The 23566-nt window shown below is 40.1% G+C and overlaps 1 protein-coding gene across 1 annotated transcript; it reads left to right on the plus strand.

Moving 5' to 3' along the window:
• Window positions 1-604: 604 nt before the first annotated feature.
• On the plus strand, window positions 605-15138 carry SCIN (scinderin; the record flags this gene model as incomplete). Its single annotated transcript, XM_010151786.1, has 12 exons — window positions 605-739; window positions 2158-2290; window positions 4169-4257; window positions 4433-4648; window positions 5800-5921; window positions 6106-6196; window positions 8600-8770; window positions 9815-9992; window positions 10469-10590; window positions 12233-12310; window positions 13599-13659; window positions 14609-15138. Coding segments are annotated over 12 exons (1530 nt in total), but the record flags the coding sequence as incomplete, so codon positions are not given.
• Window positions 15139-23566: the final 8428 nt, after the last annotated feature.

A 23566-nucleotide genomic window follows, 5' to 3' on the forward strand; every position in this document is an offset into this window, starting at 1 on the left:
TTAATTTTAGTGCTGTTAAACATCTTAATGTCATTCAAAAAATTTTAAGGCGTGCTTGCCAACAGTTACTGGGAGGAAAAGGGAAGACAAACATATAAACACACACAAGAATACGATCACACAGACCTTTCTATTCTGTGTATTTGCGTGTGTACATATCCTTTGAAGCTTTTCTCGATATATCATTTCCTATCCTAGTCCATAGATGACTAGCAAGTTGGCCTGCAGGAAAGACAGCATGTAGATCCAAAGCTGCTGGAGATCTGACAAAAAATTCTTCACAGAGAGGGTGGTGCAGCACTGGAACAGGTTGCCCAGAGAAGTTCTGGATGCCTCATTCCTGGCTGTCTTCAAGGCCAGGCTGGATGAGGCTTTGAGCAACCTGGTCTAATGGAAGGTGTCCCTGCCCATGGCAGGGGGGGTGGAACTAGATGGTCTTTAAGGTCCCTTCCAACCCAAACCATTCTATGATTCTATAGTTTAAAATTATCCATATGTTTGTGAACAAGTCGCCCATGAGTTTAGGTTTAGACTGGATTATATATAAAGATAATCCCAATTAGTCAATTACTGGGACAACAGTGTTTAGGAATTTATACTACAGCACCTACTCTCTCTCCAAATTTGTTATTCTCTTGTTGTACAGGTTTTAGGGCGCAAGCCAGCGCTTCCCGAGTGTGGTGATGATGATGATGAGCTGGCCGATATTACAAACAGGAGAAGCGCAAAACTATATATGGTAAGTTATTTATTTATTTATGTGTTTGTTTTAGTTAGGTACACTCAACAGTATCATGCATTCATTATATATAGAGTAGTACCTATTGTATATAGAGTTCTGGCTTCGGTTACAGAGCTGTAGTTGCGTTAATTGGTTTGCAGCCAATACACAAGCTTTTCAAAGTTGTCAATCAAGACAGCTCAGGTAATTTGAGGGGAAAAAAATGGGTTACAGTCATGTTACATTTTATATATAAATGCAAAGGAATTTGAATGCAAAACTCCTTTCTTTTGCAATGTCCTTTTCCTTCTTCTTCACCTGCAGTGACTTAATACTGACTAGGAGAGTGCCACTGCCAGAAAAATTACTTATAAACAAAATGGATTAAATATTTACTCCATTTAAATCATTAGGAGTTTTATGATGACATTCGGTAAAGTTACGATTTTTCCTCCTGTCATGCTAGGCATACTGTTCTTTCTGGAGAGAGTCATGAAATTAATTCTTTGAACTAACGATACAGTATCTTACCTATATACATGGCTACACAATTATTTCTTTTTCTGGAAAAAAAAACCAACCCCAAACTAATTTCTAAGCCTGTATTTGATCTCTTCCCCACCCCCCACCCTTCAGCTCTCCTTTCTTTTATATTCTCCCACTTGAGAAAAGAACTGTGAAAGTATTTGGAAAAGGAGGATGTTTTTAATGAAATCAGACTTTATCTTCCCCTCTCACAATAAAAAAAAAAGTCATTTTCTCCTGAAGACTGCAAGAAGAGTATTTTTTCACAAGTTCTCGTTAGCTCTTTGTGGTCTGGCTCATGCAATAAGCAATCCTCAATGAGCAATCACTCAATGCAATCCTTGTGTGACAGAAAAGAATCTTTCACTGGCATACAATGTACTATCTTCCCTTCCCCACAGACACTTAAAAAGAAGGGTTTGGTCAGCAAGTGGCAGCACCGACAGCACCAAGTGCTGCTGGATCCCCATGTGTGTGACCTTTTAGGTGCCATCTACAGTAGCTTCAAAGCTGCTGTGAAGTGTGAGAGAGGAGAGAGTCACTCCCTCTGAAGCCTCTGCATCCCAGAGACCACAGCAGGATGGATCCACCTCTCTCCTTGCCTGTTACGTGAGCCTTCGACTGAATGAGCAGTTGAATAGAAAGTGGAAGAGAAACTAATTTATTTTAAGAAGTTGTGAGACAGGATCCAACAAACTCACTAAAATTAATGCTACACCTCCCTCTATTGGAGATAAAATGAAATGAAACAAGCAAATCATTAGCCTGCCTTACTTTCCAGGAGCACACAAATTTCATACAGCCATTTATATAGGAATGATGACTGATTTTTATAGTGATGTTGGGAGCAGAAACTGATCTCTTGATAAAAGCCAGAGATGATCCACATTTGAAATTGATTGCTTTCTTAGGTGTCAGATGCAAGTGGATCCATGAAGGTGTCCATGGTAGCAGAGGAAAACCCCTTCTCCATGGATATGCTTTTGTCTGAAGAGTGCTTCATTTTGGACAACGGTGCTGCAAGGAAAATCTTTGTATGGAAAGGTAAGCGATCCCTTCTGTTGCAAATGCAGAAGCTACACGGACATATCAAAGGAGTCAACGCAACACCCTCAGGACTAGCAATAATTAATACTGGCTGGACACAGTACCCTGCACACAGTTCTTCCTTGGTCCTTGTCAGTGGACAAGGGTTGCTCACATGGGTAAAGGCCTCAAGACCAAGTCTTGTCTAAGGATCCTAGCAATTATTGAGGTATGTGTAAGCTTGGGTGCTTAAATGCTTGTCTAAGTGGCACTTACAAAGCAAACATCAAGAATTCTACAAGTTCTATATATTGTCATCAAAATTCTTATGGGACAAAATCTGGATACTGAAGGTTTGATAATGGGTATATATTGTATTTCCATACGTTGCTGCACAGAGGTGTGAAATTGAAAAGTGAGTGTCACAGGCATCTACTAAAAGTGTAAGCTTGCAAATATTTTGATGCTGCTTTTATTCTCTTTTGAATGTTTCTCTGTGGTATGATCAATACAGGTAGGAGTATCTGCAATTGCTTTTAACATTTCCCAGAAGAATACTACTGGGAAATTCAGTCTGGATACTTTGTAGCTGGATTGTTGTGGTGCTGCCATTTCATCCTGTACTGAGTATCTTCCCTTTTTGTCTGAGGCAGTGTATTAATTATTCTGTGGCATTTCTTTTTACCATGTGCAATAGCAAATAATTAATCGGTGCAGTTGTCAAACTGCTGAAGTCAGTCCAGGAAGTATTGTAAGCATTTTGTTGAAAACTTCCTTTGCAGTTAGAGAAACATCCTTTAAAAGAGAGCATTTTGGAAGCATTCTGCTTGGATGGCCTAAGGTCTACCTGACTCCTGATTTCTGGTTTTCACTCTCTACCTGACAGCTCCTAGAACCACCAAGCCAGTAGGATCAGGCATAAAATAAATAAATAAATTTAGGCCTTTTGACCGGGGCCCTACATGCACCTCTGTGCCTCCTCATTGCACTACTGTCGGTAACAATAATGTGTGGAGAAACACTGTTAGTCTGTGAGTCTCACCCTTGCACTGGGAGGCCGCAGTTACCTATCATCTCTGCTGGAAATCTTCAGACCACTGAGCTGAGGAGTGTGAATTACTTCTCTAACAGTCTCATTCAAAATGGAACACAATGAATAGCTTATGAGAATATTTCATTAGACTAAGAGGTCTTTGGAGTATAGTCATTGACAGTCAGCTGGGACACAGACCTGATATCCAATATCATCCCACAAAGACTTTCAGGGATGTCCAACACTGAGCAAGGCTGAAGGAGGAGCAGTGTGGGAAGGGTGGTAGAAAATTGCACATTCCAGCTAGATGAAATGGGAGTTTCTTTTACTTGGACTGTGGAACTGCCCGAAGAAATGAAGGCAGTTTTTTCTGGACAGCAGTTTAATTTACCACATTGCAGCCAAACAAGGGAAGATTCAGGGAAAAGAGCCAGAGTGTTCGTACCTTATCATAGAATCATAGAATGGTTTGGGTTGGAAGGGACCTTAAAGACCATCTACTTCCAACCCCCCTGCCATGGGCAGGGACACCCTCCACTAGACCAGGTTGCTCAAAGTCCCAAGCAGATATTATGAACAGCATTTTTTAATAGAAACATGCACACTAAGCAAAAAACTATTCCCTTTTTTTAATTTTTTTTTTTTAATTTAATTTTAACTGTTTTCAGAGCTAATGAGATACTGTTTTGACCAATCAACTTTGTGTGAATCTTACTGCTCATGCTATGTCCAGCATTTGTGTTTGTTCAAACCTGAGGCAAGAGCAATGTTGAAGAGAACCTAGCCCAAGGACACCTTGTTTTTGCAGGATATGTGATCTCATTGCCCTTACTCATGTATTGTTATCCTTCTGGTTTAACCAGGCAAAGATGCTAACCCACAAGAGAGAAAAGCTGCCATGAAGAATGCTGAACAATTCATACAGCAGATGAATTATCCTGCCAACACACAGGTGCGATCTATTTATGAGATGATACTAGGAGAGCATGAGCTCTGTTAAAGACTTTGTTTTTAAATCAGCAAAACAAAAATATTTTTAAGGACTTACAAAGCATTCAGAAAAGTTTCTGTTTGAGTAACTGTCAGTTTTGCATTCTTTCCATTTCATGTGTCTTGCTTCATTTCAGATTCAAGTCCTTCCCGAAGGAGGTGAAACGCCAATTTTCAAACAATTTTTCAAAGACTGGAAGGATAAAGATCAAAGTGATGGCTTTGGCAAAGTATATGTCACAGAGAGAGTGGCTAAAATTGAGCAGATTGAATTCGATGCTACCAAGTTACATGAGTCTCCACAAATGGCTGCCCAGAGTAACATGGTAGATGATGGTTCCGGGAAAGTAGAGGTAATTTTCATGTTGTATTAAATTGTACCCCACCCACCTAATTTATTTTGTTGCTTGTAATGGGATAAGCTGCTACCCTAGGTTTTGCCATGTACACTGTTGTGTAGAGTAACACTACATTAGTGGCACCATTATTTCTACCATCAGAAAAGATACTTTGACGTGAAAGTAAATCTCTTTATCAGCTGCATGGTGGGTCACGTTTTTATGGTGCTTATGGAAGATGTTGTACTAGTCATCAGTAGAAACATTTCCCCCTTCATACAATACCTTTTAAAGATATACTTTAAATATGATCCTTAGCCTAATGAAGAACTTGTAGCTCACATCACCTTGAAATCTGGAATGTGAAAACTTGCCCTTGGAGTCAGAAATTCAGTCCGTGTGTTTATGTATGTATCAAGTCTGCTTCCTAGAGGAACCTTCTTTGTCCCTTGTGTGTCTCTCACGTAGGCTGAATTTGGAGAGAAGATGACTGTCCAGTCTTTCTAGATTTATTCATATCACACTGCAGGAATATCTTTGGACTAGACGGGGCTGGTTTGGCATTGCACCAACACAGCCTGTTGAACACAGGTCTGCATGTTGGGATTCTGGAAGAAAAAGGAGGGATAAATACCTACAGTCTCATTGGTATATCTTCTGGGTTTCTGACCTTGTACTTGGGATGGTCTGTAGGCTTGAGCCAAAGCATCTTAGATCTGAAGTGATTTTTGCTATATAATTTTAGCAGTATGCTATTGGAGACCAGTTGTTAATTGGACTGGGCTGTAGTGAATCCAATAGAAATATGCCTAACAGTGTGTTACCTGACTACAGTGTGTGTCTGCACATGATATGATAGTTCTGTGATGAATCATAGTGTTGTCTCATTCATGTCATATTATCAGCTTAAGGTGTTAAGAAAGTAAGTTAAACTACATTATGAGGTGATCAACTGGCATTAAAGCACCATGACAAAGAAAGGTGTACTGCAACGGTCACTACTCAGTGAGCACAGGGTGTATCTATTTACGTCATGAAGTATGGAATGAAACCAAAACACGTGGGAGCAGAAACAAAGGTCACTCAAGAGATGACACTGTAAGTTGCTTCTTGAAGAGTCTCAGGGTGAAGTTCAGCATTCTCCAGTGATTTCTCTGTTTCCCCAGATCTGGCGTGTGGAAAGCAGTGGCAGAGTTCCTGTGGGACTTGAGACACACGGACAGTTCTATGGCGGTGACTGCTACATTATCCTCTACACTTACCCTAAAGGGCAGATCATCTACACATGGTATGTTTGGTCAGCTTTGCACAGACCTCCAGCATGTGGACATTATTTTATGATGACTTTATGTCCTATTGAGTAGAATCACGTGTAAATGCAGGATTGTTTACTGTGTGTTTCTCATGCAGTATAGCCTCTGGATTATTTTGAAACTGGACTTAACCATCATCTCCCTCCTTGTCTTCCTCAGGCAAGGAGCCCAGACTACAAAAGATGAACTTACAGCATCTGCATTTCTAACTGTTCAGCTGGATCAGTTACTGAACGGTCAGGCTGTGCAGGTTAGTGTCTTTTGGATAAAATTCAACAAAGCATGCAATATATGTACATTTCAATGAGAACCGAAAGGAGGAGGTAGTGTTTGAAGACTAGGAGTATCAATTGTTCATGTTCTGTATCAAGTCAGGCACCATGGGTGCCTTTTAAAGCCATTGGGGATTTTCCATTTGAATCATCCTTTCTGAAGGTAGATGTCCAAAAGAACACAGATGTAACACAACCTAAACTGCCTTTTCTTTCCTTCGACTTTCACTGTCTAAACATTAGATTTTAGTCCTGCCTAGCCTTACAGACTCTCTACGTGGTAAGCAGAGACCGAATGATAAGAACCTCCCAGGGCATCTCACTCTGAAACAAGTGTCTGAGAGGGTGATAGCCCTGTGTGAGCTCCCCTATCTCCTTTTGATTATGGAGGAACCTGTGATGTTTATCCCAGACAGGACACCTGACTTTTGGAGGGCCAAAACTGGGAGACAAGAAAGCCTCATGATAGCCAGAAACGGGATAGCCTGCTAGAACTGTGCCTCAGAGTCTGGCTTGTCCCTGCTTTAGTGAGGAAGGTAACTTGGTTTTTCTTATCCCGTAGTGCTTGCAACTCCATGAAAACAAGATACACAACCTCCCTTGTAGAAAGGGAGTGTGCAAGGCAAGGCGTAACGCGGGACATTGGCAGCTAAAAGGTGTGAGGAGATAAGCTAGTCCTAGCATGACTAGGGGGTGTGCTCTCCTTTTTCTCTAGTGAGGAGTGGTGGGTAGTGGTGGGTAGTGGTGGAGCGGTGAGAGGTCTTCTCTTTTTACAGAAAGGGTAGCGCTGGAAGATGACTAGGGACAGCCAGAAATTTTCTAGGCAGTAGGAGATAATTCTGTGCTTCCCATTTCCTAATTACCAAAGTAAAGGACTTCCTCTACCCACCAAGGTACAGTTAATTTAGATGTCAGACCATGCTTTTACCTATTAATGAGTTATGATTTATGATTTAAATTATATTAAGGAAGGATTAGAACACTTCTAGGTAATTACTCCTTGAAATATTCCTAAAACATGTTCTGTATTTGGACAGAGTTCGGCACAATATGGCCCTGTCTCATACCTAAAGCCAATACTAATACTAAAGTAATATTTTTACTACTAACAGCTGCAATAATAACGTGCTTAAAAATCAATTTTAGTAAAGCTGGAGGAGATCCATCTCACTGCGGTGGACATGGTACTTAAAAGTACTTTTAGCCTACAATGAATTTAGGAATACGTATATATGTAGGTGTATCTATACACGCACATACCTATATATGCATGTGTGCATTTGTATGCGTATACATGGCTACCTAGAATATATTACCTGTGCTTAACACCTGTATTAGCGTTATTTGAAAGGTTTCCATGTACTACGTTGTGGTCACAAGGTGGCACTACAGTACAAATTACTGTTAAAATTCGTTCCCGTTTGTTTCGCAGGAATGTTTCCCTCAGCATTTTGGGTGCTTTTTATTCCTTGGTTTTGAGGGGGGGTGGTGGGGGTGGTTGGCAAATCATGCCGTAGTTTGGCACCTACAAGTGTACATGTCCTAGGTATGCTTATTGGGCAGCTGCACCAGCCTGTCCAGCTGTGAGCTAAGTGCAGCTGCTCCGGCTGCCCCACGCTTTGCCCCACAGCCCGGGCTGCCCGGCTGCCGGGGCTCCCCACTCCTCCTCGGCTGCCTCGCAGCGTGCCCACTTCCCTTTTTCCATCTTTTCTTTCCATGTGGGAAAGTCGCAGCCCTCCACCTTGGCAGCTGCTGCTGTTAGAAAGGAAGAACAAATGGTTGTATACAAATAACTTTAATCATATATTAACCTAAAATTAGCTGTTCTTCATAGTTCAGTGTTTTTCTGGGATTGCAATACCACCTTTTGCATCTGTAATGGAAGTTCATTTTTGTCATCCATGTTATCTGCTGCAAGATAGGTTTATGCTCATCTTTTTCATCCTCTTGCAGGTAAAATACACATAGAAATAATGAACAGGATGAACAACCATTCTCTTCTGCTTAAATACAGGGCACCTAAACTTCCAAGATAGTTTTTCAGGGGAATTGTCACTCTGTAAAACTTCATGAAGTGACAGTTCTTTTGAAAAAGAGTAATTTTCATAATACAGTAGATAGCAGCCATTTTATCAGCTAAACATTATGTGAGAAGTTTGAATCTTGTCTTTGTGTCAGCATGATTGACAAAAAAATCTCACAAATGCTCTAACTTTAATGTATCTGGAACTGTATTTTTAGATCTTCTCAGCTTGCCACTTCTCGTTCTTGCTAACATACTTACCATTATTGGCTAACACGTCCTATGCTATTTAACAAGGACCAAAAATAACCACTTGTGTGCTTTTGTTTCTTTTATTGCATTTCTTTACATATTACAGATCCGAGTCAGCCAAGGCAAAGAGCCTGCGCATTTACTCAGCTTGTTCAAAAACAAACCACTCATTGTCTACAAGGATGGGAAATCCAAGAAGGAAGGTCAGAAACCAGCTCCTCCCACACGGCTCTTCCAAATCCGAAGGAACCTGGCAACCATTACCAGGATTGCAGAGGTAAGGTCACCTGCTAAGTGAACTGACTGTTTCCCATGGGAAATGGTTGTAGCTGCCACAAGCCTCTCCAACTAATCTTGTTGCGTAGTCACATCTGGTAGGACTGCAGAACTCCAGATCAAATCCACTGTTCTATGTGACCAACCCATCAAATAAATCACAAAGAATATACCATAACTGGTTGCACCAATACACATTTTTCAGGTGATACTGTAAGATGTTTAGTGAACAGTCAGCTGACAAAGAACAGACAAGAAATTAGCAACCCTTATGAGATATTCTCTCCTGCTGCCAAATAGTCCTAGTCAAGTTAAGTTCTTTTCCAGTTTATATCAATATAAATCCAGGGAAAAATTGAAGAAAAAAAAGCATAGCTGATTAATATCTATCTACATGTTTGTGCTGGTTTTGGCTGGGATAGAGTTAATTTTCTTCATAGTAGCTAGGATGGGTATGTGTTTTGGATTTGTGCAGAAAAGAATGTTGATAACACAGGGATGTTTAAGTTATTGACAGGTAATGCTTATATTAAACCAAGGATGTTTTCTTTTTCTCATACTGCCCCTGTCCTCCCAGCTGCTCCTCTACAAGAGGAGACACAGGCAGGACAGCTGACCCAAGCTGACCAAAGGGACGTTTCATGCCATAAGGCATCATGCTCAGTATATAAGTTGAGGGGATTAGGCCATGGGGGGATCACAGCTTGGGGAGGGGCTATTAGTCACCAGTTGGTGAGTGAATTATTGCATTGTGCATCACTTTTTTGTGTGTGTGTGTGTGTATATTGCTTTACCAGTAATATTACTATTATTATTTCCTCTTCCTTTTCTGTCCTATTAAACTTTTTGTCTCAACCCATGAGGATTTGTTTCTGATTTTTTTCCCCCATCCCACGCTGAGGTGGGGAGGAGAGCGAGCGAGTGAGCAGCTGCATGGTGCTTGATGGCTGGGACTAAACCATGACAACATTTTATATAAACATGCAAAATATTGATCACATTATTTGAAAATATTAACAATAAACCAATTTCTTTCTTGATATAGGTTGATGTTGATGCAATGTCACTAAACTCTAATGATGTCTTTGTTCTGAAACTGCCAAACAACTCTGGCTACACCTGGGTAGGAAAAGGAGCAAACAAAGAAGAGGAACAAGGAGCTCAATACATTGCCAGTGTTCTTAAATGCCAGACTGCTAAGATTAATGAAGGCCAGGAACCAGGTTAGTATGAGGCCACAGGGTTGCTAATAGGCAGCTGAGAATACACAGCACTACATGCAAGTACAGCCTAAATGAGTTTTGTGATCATATATTTTGTAGGCAGAAACATATGCTCACCCTCTCTCTTTGAAAATCCAACCTGACATTTTACCATGGAGATCTATCTATAACTGGCTGATGCACAAGCAGTGTGAAGCCCTGAAGTCTCTTGGACAGTAGCAGAAGCTGTGGAAGAATGTAGTCCTTTCTTTACCCTGAGGGCCTAGGAGGGGAGAAAGACATAGCACATTGCTCTTTTTAGGTCTGCAGGTGATATCTTTGTTGTTGTTTTGAGAAACTGCAGGAGGAACTGTAAGAAAATGCACCCGTCTTTGAGGCAGAAGATACTGTTTGGGGATTCTTGAAACAGTATCTAACAAGCTAGAACATCAAATGTTAAATCCACTCCTGAATAACTTATACATTGTGTATTTCAGAGGAGTTCTGGAAAGCACTTGGAGGTAAAAAAAAGTATCAGACTTCATCACAACTCTTGACAAATGCTCAAGATCATCCCCCTCGCCTGTTTGGTTGTTCTAATAAGACTGGCAGATTTATTGTGAGTATATGAGAGAGAATTTCCTCTCTGTTTAATTATATAGTTTCTGGTGTATTTTGCCATGGGAATCAGCTGACATTAAATGAATTTGGGGATCTGGCTTAGTTAGCCATGTTTGGCAAGAGCTAGAGAGTTGAGGTTTGGTGCTTTAAATCAATCCAAATGCAAAGATCGGACAGAAGAATTAATAGTGCAGACGTTTGCACGCAGAGCCTGCTCTAGCCTGGGACTAGAGGCTTGCAGATGCAAAAAGGTGAAGTGCGTTCTTGCAGAGCATTTTTGCCAAACTGCTCTTGTTTTGCTGAGTAAATGCAGGTCAGTGCCTTGCCCCTTACTTGTTTGATGGTGGTGAGGAAATGTCCCTTGCCAAAAATCCCTAGCAGCCTGGAATTTTCCATAGAGATTTAAGACATGTAATTATGCCTCTAAGGTTTTGGCCAGTGCTCAGGGATGTAGGAAGACTTATTTCCTTAGCCTCTGATTCAGGCTTAATTACTTACCATATTCTGGGAGGGCAACGCTGTGTCACTGTTCGGCAAAGATGCTCTTAATTTTTAGGTAGTGGACATAGTTGGCTGCGATCTCTGCAGTCTTCTTCAGGCACAGACCATTCATTTGGAGAGGGATAAAACAAATAAGATCCTTTAATAAGGACTTCAAAATCTTACAATAATAGTAAAGTGTATCCTCCTAAGAAGCTTCTAAAACACTCCTGTGAAATACAGTAATAGGAACCAAGCTCTCTATAAAGTCTACTGGGAGCTATGCATTTGTTTAGGTTTTGTTTTAAATTTCCTTCAAATTCTGTGAAATCCACCCTTTCCTGTAGCATTTGTCTAGTAACAGGATCACCACCATTACAGCTCACCAGAAGAAGTAGATGAGATGACTTCTGGCCACCATAACATGGGGTGGGGGGAGAAATGTCTTTTGCACCACCTGCTTACTGTCTCTTTAGCATTCCTACATGACCAAGCATAACCAAACCCTTGACAGTCCTGAAAGTAGAGGGCTGACCACTAGCTATATTATTGACACTCCTTTTTGTACAGAATAATATTAAATTGCTTTCCTATCTGCCTGCACATCCTTGGGAGAAGCAAGCAGTCTGCCTTTCCTTTGGAGACTAATCCTCAATGGCTTTGTCCCGTTGCCAGGTGGCTGGAAAGCTCACTTGGGTGTGTATTTCATCACTGAGCTGACCCACTGCAAACCAAAGCAGGGTTTTTTTTTTTTTACCTTATTAATGAATGTAAGCTGCATGAATATATCAGCTGGTATCAGCTGATTTAGTTTGCTTGGTACAAGGTGCTCTGTGGAAAGTTCCCTGTCCCCTTCTTTGGCAGACTGCGGTCCCAACTTAAAATAGTCACAATTACAGTGTAAATCTCTGCCTGTCCTGAGGATAGCCTAGCATTTCTGACAAACTGAGAGCTGGTTCTATAGGACAGAATTATGTGATTTGTTTCCTTTCAGTGAATCACCCTTGACACATTCATCAAATCTTGACCCTTTAGGAGGTAGAAGAATTGTACACCGCCTTCTAGACTTATCGTTTTTAAAAAATATTTGGTCTTTCCAAAATCAGAAGATCTTAGGAAATAATTTAAAAAAAACCCTAAACGTACTATCCCTTTTTTAGATTGAGGAGGTCCCAGGAGAATTCACTCAGGACGACTTGGCTGAAGATGATGTCATGTTGCTGGATGCTTGGGAGCAGGTAAACTGTGTACTTGACCACAGTAATAATTTATTCTTAACCACTTAGATCATAAGATGGGAGGAAAAAAATCATCTTTTTGAGAGTGGAACAGAGCCCACTTTGTTTTCTTCAAATTATACCAGAGGGAGCTATATTTTTGAGCTATATGATATGCTAGTGTGAAAATACATGATTGAATTTCCAAGTATGTTTATGAGACGACGGCAGGTACTTCCCATTAAAACCAATGGAGCTTGCAAGGTATAAGACCCAGCAGTGTTCTGAAAGGCTCTCAATAATGTTCTTGACTTCTTCACTAAAATTTATTAATTTAAAAATAAATTTATTCCATAAAAGGTATTCAGAAGCCACAAAATCCATGTAGCAGCAGCACCCACAAAAAAATCTTCCTAGAGAAGGGGACAAACACTAGACTCTTAAACAGATTTTTTTCAGAAGAACTGGTGTGGAGGGTGACAGAAACAATCTCTCTCATTTTCCCACATTTACTGAAATCGTTGAAGTCTCTTTGGATGACAGGCAGACTTACTGCTGGTGTGTGGAGGGCACACATGTTTCTCACAGAATATCTCTCTAACCTTCCTTTCCCCTTGGAGAGGGCCACATATCCCATGTTTTATTTGTCTTCTTCAGCCTGTTTCTAAAGGAAAGAAGGCTGAGGGTTTTGGAAATGAGAAGGAATGTCCAAGGTCCATGTGGGAAGGAGTGATGGGGGAAGGTGGGTGGAAGAGCTGGGTAGAAACTTGTTGGGACATGTTGACTTAGATAAGAAGGAAGTCTGGGAAATGTAGCTGCTTTCCAAAAAGTTCCTTGACAGAAAAAAAAAATAGTGGGGGTTGCAAATTCAGGATCTGGATGTTAGGTTGTTCAGGGGGTTATCTAGTAGTTACACTCTGGGCAGCATCAGTCACCAGACACAAGTGTTGATGTGCACACACAGCTCAAGCTGGAGACAGCTCCTGATCTGTGTTTTTACCTGCACCTTAAGAGCAATTTCCTTGGTAACTTCTAAAAGATAGCCATGCAAAAGGTAATTAGAGTTCCTTTCTTTGTGTAGAGGTTTGGCCTTCCAGTGCCAAGACAGAAGTGAGATTTTAGAGCACACAAACACAGTCTCTCGCAAGGCAAAAAAAACCATCAATTGTGGTTTATGAGAGCTGTGTATATCCACAGTTCTAGTGTGGATTCTTTGCTAGTGCAATCAACTTTTTTATACTTTACCTGCTGTACACAACAACCTTATGACAACATGAAAGCTAAATATCTCTCTCTCCTCTGTTTGCAGGTTTTTGTCTGGATTGGGAAGGATGCTAATGAAACTGAGCGACAGGAATCCATTAAATCTGGTAAATCAAATCAATTTGTCAGAATTCTGAGTGGAGTAGCATCAATAGTAGTTAAAGAAGTGGAAAAAAAGCTGATGTAGAAGAAATCTGGTTATGTTTACAGTGTCTGAGCTTATTAGGGTTTAATCCTGGAGGTTATTTTCTCCTTCATATGTGATTTGAAGCTCGTTATATCTTTCTTATCTAGAAGTTTATGAAGAGTAAAATTAATTGAGTAGGCTGCAGAACTTTTTTTTAAGAGTATACAGGAGAGCCCCATGACAAGAAACTGCACACAAAAGAGAAAGAATTTAAAAGGAGATGCCTACTGGGCTACTCCTTACACTAGTGTATATAGTGAAAAGAATGCCAACAAATCCTCAAGTCCTTAACACCACCACCCTTTACTGAGTTAAATTTGGCGGAGGAAATTCCAGCTGCAGAACAGAACAAAACAACTTAGGTGGAGTGCACCTCCTTGGAAGGTCATGTAGTTGTCTCTGGTGTGATTTCACACAGCTGAACCCTTCTCACAAAATTCTTGCTAAAAACGCTTGCAGCTATTTCCCTGGAGCAGCTAGGGTTACCTAGCTGCCTTTCTGAGATGTACCGATGTCATCTTGCAGTGTCAAGGGAAACTCTACTGGCTTTTACATGGGGAAAAATGGGAATAAAGCTTTACATTTGCACAGCACAAGCAAATGCTTTCTCCTGTTCAAGAGCCAAACCCGGCTGTAGGGCAGCGACGTAGTCAGAGCAACAATCCCTCTGTTTTAAGCTTGTGGAAAATTCCTTCACTGGCAGCTGGGAGAAATTTGGAATTATGTGATAATTTCACTGCTTTTGAAATAATTTAATTGAATATTGTATTATAGTAGCTCTGAGTTCTTTCACTAGGGCTTCTAATGTATTTTTCATACTGAAAGAATGAATTAATATGTTCCATGTTTTATTTCTTATCTGGTTTCAGCCAAACGCTACATTGAAACAGATCCTTCTGGCAGAGATAAGGGGACCCCCATTGCAATTGTGAAGCAGGGGCATGAACCCCCGACATTCACAGGCTGGTTCCTAGCATGGGACTCCAACAAATGGAAGAACTGATCTATCCAAGGAGGCTTCAGCTCTAAGCCAAAGAACGATCAGAGCCCAGCTATTTTCTAATACTTTTAAGCATAAGCTTGTGCAACTCTATGATGCATCTGTTGTTACACCTTCCCAAGCTTTGATGTATTTCTGTGAATAACCTAGAAATTCTTAGCACTGGAAAGGGTAATTGATAATTGTAAACTGGTCAAACTGGTCAGTGGGTCTTTTCATGTAGTAAATATGGAAACTGCTGCCAATACTTTAATCTGTTGTTTCTTTAAACAGAAGCTGTGGATCAGTTTATTTTAATGTGCTAAAATGGGCCAAATTATGCTTTCACTTAAAAATCCATAATAATACCAAAGAAATTCCTTTAGAATAAGGTCAGAATAATATTGTGTAGAATTTAGCCTGATAAAAGACTAATTCTGCATCTGTTTCAAGGGTAGGACTGGACATGATCTACTCACCAGGCCAAAATATTGCCTCACTCATGTAAAATTTCAGACAATCTGTGATCCAGAGTGGGAGTTGTCTTGCACAAAGACAACCTTGCAAATAAGGGTTGGCTATTTTGAGAAAGCTGTTATTAACATGTTTGTCTTATTAGTTCTTGTATTCAGAACGTAGGACTGTGTGGTTGTAAGAATATGAAGAATAAAGGACTGTCTAGCTCATTGTAATGAATTTATAGAATCATAGGATGGTTTAGGTTGGAAAAGACCTTAAAGATTATCTAGTTCCAACCCCCCTGCCATGGGAAGATATATCTCTGTGAAGAAACCTCTGGCTGCACCAGGTCTTTTTAACCAAAGCTCTTAAACACCTTCTAGTGCATTAGTGCTTTTAAGAGGAAGCAGGAGAAGTAACAACTTCAGAAATACTCTGCCTTAATCAGGTTAAACTTAAGCCATACTTTGTCTTGGTTGCCTTACAGAGCAGTACTCTGTTCGTTTCCAGCATGCGGAGTACTCGCATTGTCAGGTGCAGGATGTGTTTCTACTAGTTTCCTATGCAGGTCTTAGTCAAATGTGAAGTACATCTAACACAAGGAAACGCCGTGTTTCAGTAGCATTCCACATCCTGGCAATTTGGAGTGTGAGTACAGACCATAACATATGGCCTTCTCGTCTCTCTCAGACATAGTTATTTTGGATTCTTTTTTTATTCTGGTGAATTTAAGAGTAAGTGTTCAAAGTGGTTTTTATTTGTAGCTTAGCCAGAAAAGTCTATGTAAGGGCAGTGGGAGTCTCTGTCAAATCTTAGCACTGCTTTGAATGCTTCTCCTATGATGCTTGTTTTAAATAACAACTTGTACAGCTGTACATCATATCAATGTGGCTTTTTAATGAAGGCATTTCAACTGCTTTATTATTCTTATAAGTTAGGTTGGAAAGCAACATTTTAGACATTTTGTATTTTTTTAACAGGATTGATTTTGAATCTGAGTAATGCAAGAGTGGATTTAGTCTGAGCTCATAATCAGTATCAGTGACAAAAGAATTGTGAAGCTAAGAGATTAATCATAGGAATATGTTAGCTTTAAACTTTGGTTTAAATCTCTGCTAATATAACTGGGCTGTATCTGAATGTAATTTCATTTAAAATAAAATTATAAAACACAGTATTCTGTATGGTGAGCTGATCTTCCTCTCTCTGACATATTCTTGCTCAGTGCTTCCACTGATGACTAGCAAAACTTATTAAAAATAACAGTACATACCTTCCTTTTTAGATGGACAGTGCAATGAGAAGTTACTCTTTTTCTTTTTTTTTTTTTTTTAAATTTGGTGCCATTTTACCCAAAGGAGAGCTAACTTCTCCCAGCAACTTTGAAGTTACAAACCTAAGTGAAAAATCAAAGAACCATGTGTTTGTTAGCTTATGATTACATCCCTAAGAAAAACTACCATTGGTGTTATCAAAATCTTTGGCTTTGTAACTTTATAATTGCAAAAATGATTGACTACAGAAATAACTATTTTATAAAACAGGAGGGAACAGGTGCATGTTTTTAAAGGATACGTCTTGCTTTTTATCTGTGAGAGTAGATATGATGGCCTTCTGCTGAAAGGAGCACAAAGACCTTTTCAGTTCCTCAGCTACTGCACTTCATACAGCCACTGAGCAGCCTGTGATTATCTGATGGTAGTCTTCAACACATACATATGATTCTTCTCATTTTTTTTAAAATAACAGTTATAGTAGCTTCTTGACCAAGGATTAGACAAGATTTGCTCTCCTTGTTCATAAACATCTTCCAGAACACTGAGGACTCTGAACCCAGCACAGTCTGCCAGCATATTCTGCAGCACTGTGAAAGCATTTTTTCAGTTCCCTCTCAGAAGACAGAGGAGCTTTTGTGGTCTCCCAGACTGGGCATTTGGGTTTACAGTACATTGTCCTGCACGTTAATTACTGATGTTGAGAAGAGCATTGAGAGCTCATAACTGAACACTCTTCTCAACTGGGCTTTAAGCACGACAGCTGATAGCAACATTGTTCTTGGGTTTATTTAATAGTGAGAAAGTTTATTTTTCATACATACAAGTGCAGTACACACACATGTATTTCTATCTGAAGGAGGGGGAAGGACAGGATAGATTGTAAGTGCTAGGAAACATCAGAGTTTAAGCTGTTTTCAAGAAAAATTTAAGCATGTAACTTTGTGAATACACACAGCAAATCTATCTGCCTTATTTTCAGAATAAATAGAAGAAAATGCACTTATGTATGCAGTATAGTCAAGTTCTGTAAAGAATAAGCTTTATCTTGCATTATTATCAAACAGTAATATTATTTTCATTCTATTTATGACAAAATCAGACAAAATTAGACACTGAGTTAACAGTTTATTATGCTACCAAACAGCAAGAACTCATGTTCTGTTGGTTGTAAATACAGTGCCATTTTTCATCTTTGTTTTATAGAATTTCATTGTAATGGAAGAATAATGTTAGGAATCCTTAGAGCCAACAGGACATCATAATACTATATACAGTATTCACAGTTTACATAAAATAGCATAATCTTAGAATATAACTACAGATTGTATGCAGGAGAGGAGCCAGCCTCTGGGATCACCTCTCTAAATATCCATTTTGACCGTAGCACACTGTGCTGTGTAGCATCAGGTCTGCTGTATGTGATTGTTAAATGTAGCTAAATTGAACTGAGCAGTTCAATCTCTTGCCAGTTCAGACTCACGTAGGCTTTACCTGCAACAAGAAAATTCTAAAGAAGGTAGACAGTGGGATCATGGTATTAAACCTCATAAGAGAACTAAGAAATCATAAAGAAAATGTATTGCCCACTGGCCTACAACAGGAGTCCTCTTGTAGACTACTGGAACATTTTTTAGAAAGTTTGCGATCTCCCTCATTTTTACCGGATCTAAAAGGCTAAAAAAATCTCAACAAAACCATCCTATCACTTTCCATGGACAGAAGATGCTCTTCAGAGCCCACTTCTCTATAGGAAATCCTGGAAAAAAATGGCAAACTTTGCTTTAGAATACAATTGCTTCCTAAGCATCCCACTGAAGTTGTGCCTTTATGGCTTAATTGAGTCAAATGTGAATATATAAGACACATATATTAGTATCTCATAAAACTAGAGTTAGGTAATAATTTAATGTGCTGGCTTTCCAAATCCTTGCTTTTTCTTTTTTAAAGTCAATAAATTTGTGGTTAGATAAAGAAATAATACACTCATACGGCTAGGACTTTTGCTGCTAAAATCAAAGGAAGTTTTTACTTCCTTAGAAACATAATCAGTTCTTTAATTCACTACATGTCAATGTCTCATTATATTCTCTCTAGACTGGCCTGAAGTTACTTTGACCTCTTCTGACTATTAACACGTTACCTTATGCTAAAAATCAATGAACTATACCTGCATCAATTAAAGCTTCCAAGGGGCAAGAGAGTGAAGGGCAGATCAATGGGAATCAGGAGGCCTGCCATGCCATAAAATCAGTCAATGACTGTTCTGACTCTCCTCCCCCTACATGTCATTATCCAAGCACACGTCATACAAGCGCATTTGCATTACAGGGCGGGGGAGGAGGGAATAACAGGGAATAACCCTGTCCCTAGAGAACAGAAGACATGAGCTGATTCTTATTTTTTCTTCTAAATAATAGCAAACTGAATTATTCCAGGGGAGCGGTTAGAAAGGGAATTGGCCTGTACCATGCTTCTTCCTAAATCCATCCACACTTGCATCCTGCAAGGGCTCCCTCCTCAAACAGGTGCTATGATGAAACTGAGGTCCACAAGAGCTTTTATCACTGGATTTAATCATCAGTGAAGTGTAAGCTTCCACCCAAATCAAAGGAAAGCATCAAGTAAAACCATTCATTTTTATTGCTTGGTAAACGACAAATCATTTGCTCAGAAGATTACCTGGGTGGGGGCAACAGACCCAGCGAAGGTGCATGCACTGTGCCTCTGGGAACGTATCAGAAAACCAAGCAGTGAGGCTGGGACAATCTGAACAGTATGCTGCTGCAAAGACCGGAGATACACAGGTTTGCTTTAGCAGCAATTATGCTTTGATTATTCTAAGAAAGCCTCTTAACCAGTGCTAGAAGAGCACAGCTCTCACGGCTGCTCTGTAAGACATTTCACAGAGGTGACTCAGGGTGATTTCACAGCAGGTGGCAACATTAACATCTAGGCTGAATGCAATCAGGTGATTTTAACATCATTTACCTGACCCTTCACAGTGCTTCCTGTTGTCTGATGCCCTTCCTACAGAAGAACCAGTGACAATCCTCATTAAAACAGGCCATTGCTAGGAGGAATCTGAGACAAATTTCCTTCCCGGCTTAGATTTTTACAGAGATGGCTCAGAGAGGCCACAGGTTTCCTGTAACAGGCATGGCAACACAGCCCTGTATAACCATCTGGGTGGGGCTGTAGTTATCTTTGTTAGTGCCAAAGATTGGACTTGGGTGAGAAGTTAATTGTAGCAGGGAGAAGACACGGGAGTGGCACTGAACATCTTATCAGCAAGGACTACAGGCAAGTAGTCCACTTTAACAATCCCCTTCTTTCTTGTTTGACTGCTTCTTAGTTAACAGGAAGTATCTCATACCTTCTGCTGACAGTTTTTGTCCCATCCTAGCACTTGCAGATGGACTCCAGCATTTGCTAACTAAATGTCCCAGGTGTGAATTTGCAAAGCTCAAAGTGATCTTTTTTAAGATTTTGTGAGGAAAGGCCATGGATATTTGCCCTGTGTTTAAAGCAGCAAACAAGGATTCTGGTAATCTGTCTTTCCTGTGGTCTGCTTATGCTTGTGTAACCTGAAGGAAATCACTGAATTTTGCTCCACCTATTAAACGAGGTTTTCTTCCATCCATCCCCTGTTAATTTAAGCTGCACTGTCTTTTATTGTGTGCTTGTACAATGCTTGACCTAGAGATGTTGCTTCTCAATGCTGTCATCTTGCAGGTACTGCTTATGGCCCAGGCAGCTGCCAGGGTTATTAGTGCCAAGCTTTACAGACTTGCTCAGGGCAAGGTTAGACAGCAAGACAAGCACCATGTCTTGGAGACTTGTGGGCGCAGCTTCACCAACAGTGGCATTAGAGCAGCAGAGGGAGGGCAGGAGCCAGCTCAGCTGAGAAGTAAAGCTTTTATGATACAACACAATATGAGAAAAAATACCCTCCCCCAGCAGTACAGTTCAGGGTTGCTTTGCCACAGCACTCCATAAGCTGTAACTATAGATGTATCTCCATCAAGACCATATGAATTCTTCTCCAGATCAGGAGCAGCTGCTCTGGGAATAGTAAGTGGGAGAGGAAGACATGGCTCTGCTGTGTTTAAAAAGGAATAGCAAAATCTTTAGGTGCCTTTTTACTTCGACCTGGAAAGTGAGACTAAAAAGTATGCTTGCTTTTAAAAAGTATGTCAACTTGTCTGATCTCCTCTGTCCTTTGCTGCTGCTGTTGTTAAAGGCCTCTCTGCAGCACAGCTCATTTTGTTTCTGGCAAGGGGTATTTTCTGGGTGACTCAAGGCCTGTGGCTGCTGATATTTTATTGGATCTTTCTTCTTTCATTAGTCAATTATACTGGGTAACAGACACCTGCTGACATGGCTTCAATCCAGAGGCTGTGTGAGGGGTCCTGTCCACAGTTAAGTATATGAACTGACATGACCAAAAAGGGGCTGCTGATGACAGATGGAAGCATGAAGATAACTGCCAAATATCTTGTTAATTTTGAGGGTTTGGTTTTGCATTTTAATGGTATCTCCACTCTTGAAACATCTGCTGGCTGCTGCTATTGGTTTCATGTAAAAAGAGGAATTTAATAGTTCTGTAACACTGAAAAAGTTAGGGACTCTGTGGAGACTGATAATGGCTATCATTTTATCTCAACTCTGAATTACCACAGGTCTGAAAAACACAGAAAGATGTCTATGCTTTACGTGCTAGACTGCTGGGCCTTCAATCAATCCTCAGCAAGGACTCAAAGATCAGCGATTTGAAGGGAGTGCAGAGGTGCTTACCTAAGAAACCCCTCTATCTGGAGTGCTGAGATGAAAGACTGTCGAGATGTCAGTGTCCCTAAACAAAAGTGTGGGCTCTGAAGTGAAACTCAGTAGGTAGGATCTCTAAGGCTTTTGCAGGATGACTTATGGTTTCAGAGGCCTTCCATCATTAAAACAGGAGTAAGGGATACGACCATTTGTCCTCTTTAAAGCTTTCTGAGGCTTCCTTTGAAGATTAAGATTGGAGTCGCATGCACTTATGGGCTGTATGCATCATATATCTATCATACTACTCACTATCTGAAATCCAAAGACTTTAAAGCATGAAGAACTCCCTAAACAGTCCCTTTCTGCTTACAGTATGTCCATGCTTATTTTTTCCTTTCTACAAAGAGGTATTATTTGTTTTATTTTCTTTTTATATCTCACTAGTAGAGAGGCCTTGAATGGAGTAAGTAAATCAGGAAAAAAAAATGTATTTGTAGTATCCTGCTGCTCCTTCCGCTTCCTAGAGTCCTGCCTGGACTCTTCCTTAATATTTCTGTGCCCTGTCCTGGTAGAGGTGTAGAGGAAGGCCTTCAAAAACAAGGTTAAAACTGCAGAGCTTACCCTTGCAGAATTACTGGCTCTTGCAGCATTGTGTCCATCCACTGGAGTTAAGTGATGTGATTAAAATCTCAGCTAAACAATTTGTTCCAAAGTTTATCTGCCTTCCTTACTTTGTTTAAAGCCCGCTAAGTAATGTGGCATTTCCATAAGAGCCTGAACAGGGGAAACCTATATTCTGATCAACAGCCGTGTTGTCAACATAAGGCTTAAAAATATATGTATTTTATAATTAATATTTTGTCAGGTTTTTACATAAGTAGAGTTTACAACTCTAGTGGCAACAGCTGTTAGGTGCCAGATTCTCTGAAATATTTCTACTCTTTTTCAGTGTGATGGAACTGGAATGTATATAATGTGGTTTGTTTGAATCATATTCTTTGTGAGATGAAAGCAAAAATGATTTTGCAGAGACAGCTTTTATAAGGTGTTCAAAGTGAGTTAACTCTTGCTTCCATCTGAGAATTGAAACCTAGGAGTGTGAAAGCAAGCTTTCTGCCTAGCACACTCATGATCAGCTTTCAATCGATTTTCAATTGACTTAGCTTTTAAACTTTAGCAAACAGTAGGCCCAATCTTGCATTCACTGAAATAATTTTGAGATTTACTGTTAACTTAAAAAGAACACATGGTGAGCTGATGAGACTTAAAAATTCTAGACTATAGCAGAGCAATAAACTGAAATTACTCTTCCCCACCCACACAATGTTTGTCTTCCCTGAAACCTTGTTCTTTCATCCGCCTCTCTTCTTTGGTTTGTTTCTTCTTTTGTTTGTTTCTTCATTTTTTCACTTAACCATAATACAAGCTTGTGAGCTACTGAGGATAAGGGCTGGTTTTCCTTTTGCTGTGTTGGTATAGCACACAGTAATAGGCTTGGATTTGTCACTGAAACTCTGAAGTATTGTGACTAAGAAGAATTACTTTTTTTTCTAAAGTTTTAGAAACTGCAACAAATATGCATCAGTACACAAGTATCAGATGCCCATTGTGTGTCTGTGTAAGACTGAAACCTTCACGAAGCAGTTAGGCCAGATAGTGAAACCGTCCTGACCCTGCGGGGAAAGAACTCCTCTGGTTGCATTGAAACTTTGTAGTTCTTATCACCTGCAGCCAAACAACTCTGTTCAGGCTTCAGAAAAATCCAGTGCCTATCTCCCTTTCATTCTCTGCTGACTGAAGTCTACTTTTAATGCCAGAAATCAAAGCAAGGGAGTATTTGCTTTTTCTACTCCCTCCTGTAAAGCTATTTTTTTAAACACCCTTCTGATCCAAAGCAAAAATTAATGTATTGGTCAAAATACAAATTTTTCAGGGGCTGTATGCAACTGTCACACACCTGGAAAAGCATCAGACTTGGAGAGCTGCTACTAGAGCACGGTTTGTGTGTGCTACACCTTGGAGTGCCGTTTTCTTGGAAGAGGGGAAAATGCAAATAAGTCTTGGCTCAAAACTCCTGGTCTCCAGTAAATTAGTAAATGAAAAGCCAGCCACAAGTCTGTCCTTCCTTGCAAGCTGTGAATTGGGACATATATTGTTCTGAGTTTAAATTTATGTTTTACGTTGCTGGGCAATATTAAGTTTTTTTTTCCTGTGCACTTCAGATGCCTACTGAACAAAAGAGAGACTATAAAATCTGTTCAGTGATGCGGTTTTTGAAAACTCCTCACAACTACGGTGTGAAAATGAAGTGACTGGGAAAGACTTCTGGTAGGAAGTGGAGCAAGCAC

Source organism: Eurypyga helias, unplaced genomic scaffold (genome assembly GCF_000690775.1).
Source record: "Eurypyga helias isolate BGI_N326 unplaced genomic scaffold, ASM69077v1 scaffold10305, whole genome shotgun sequence".
NCBI lineage: Eukaryota > Metazoa > Chordata > Aves > Eurypygiformes > Eurypygidae > Eurypyga > Eurypyga helias.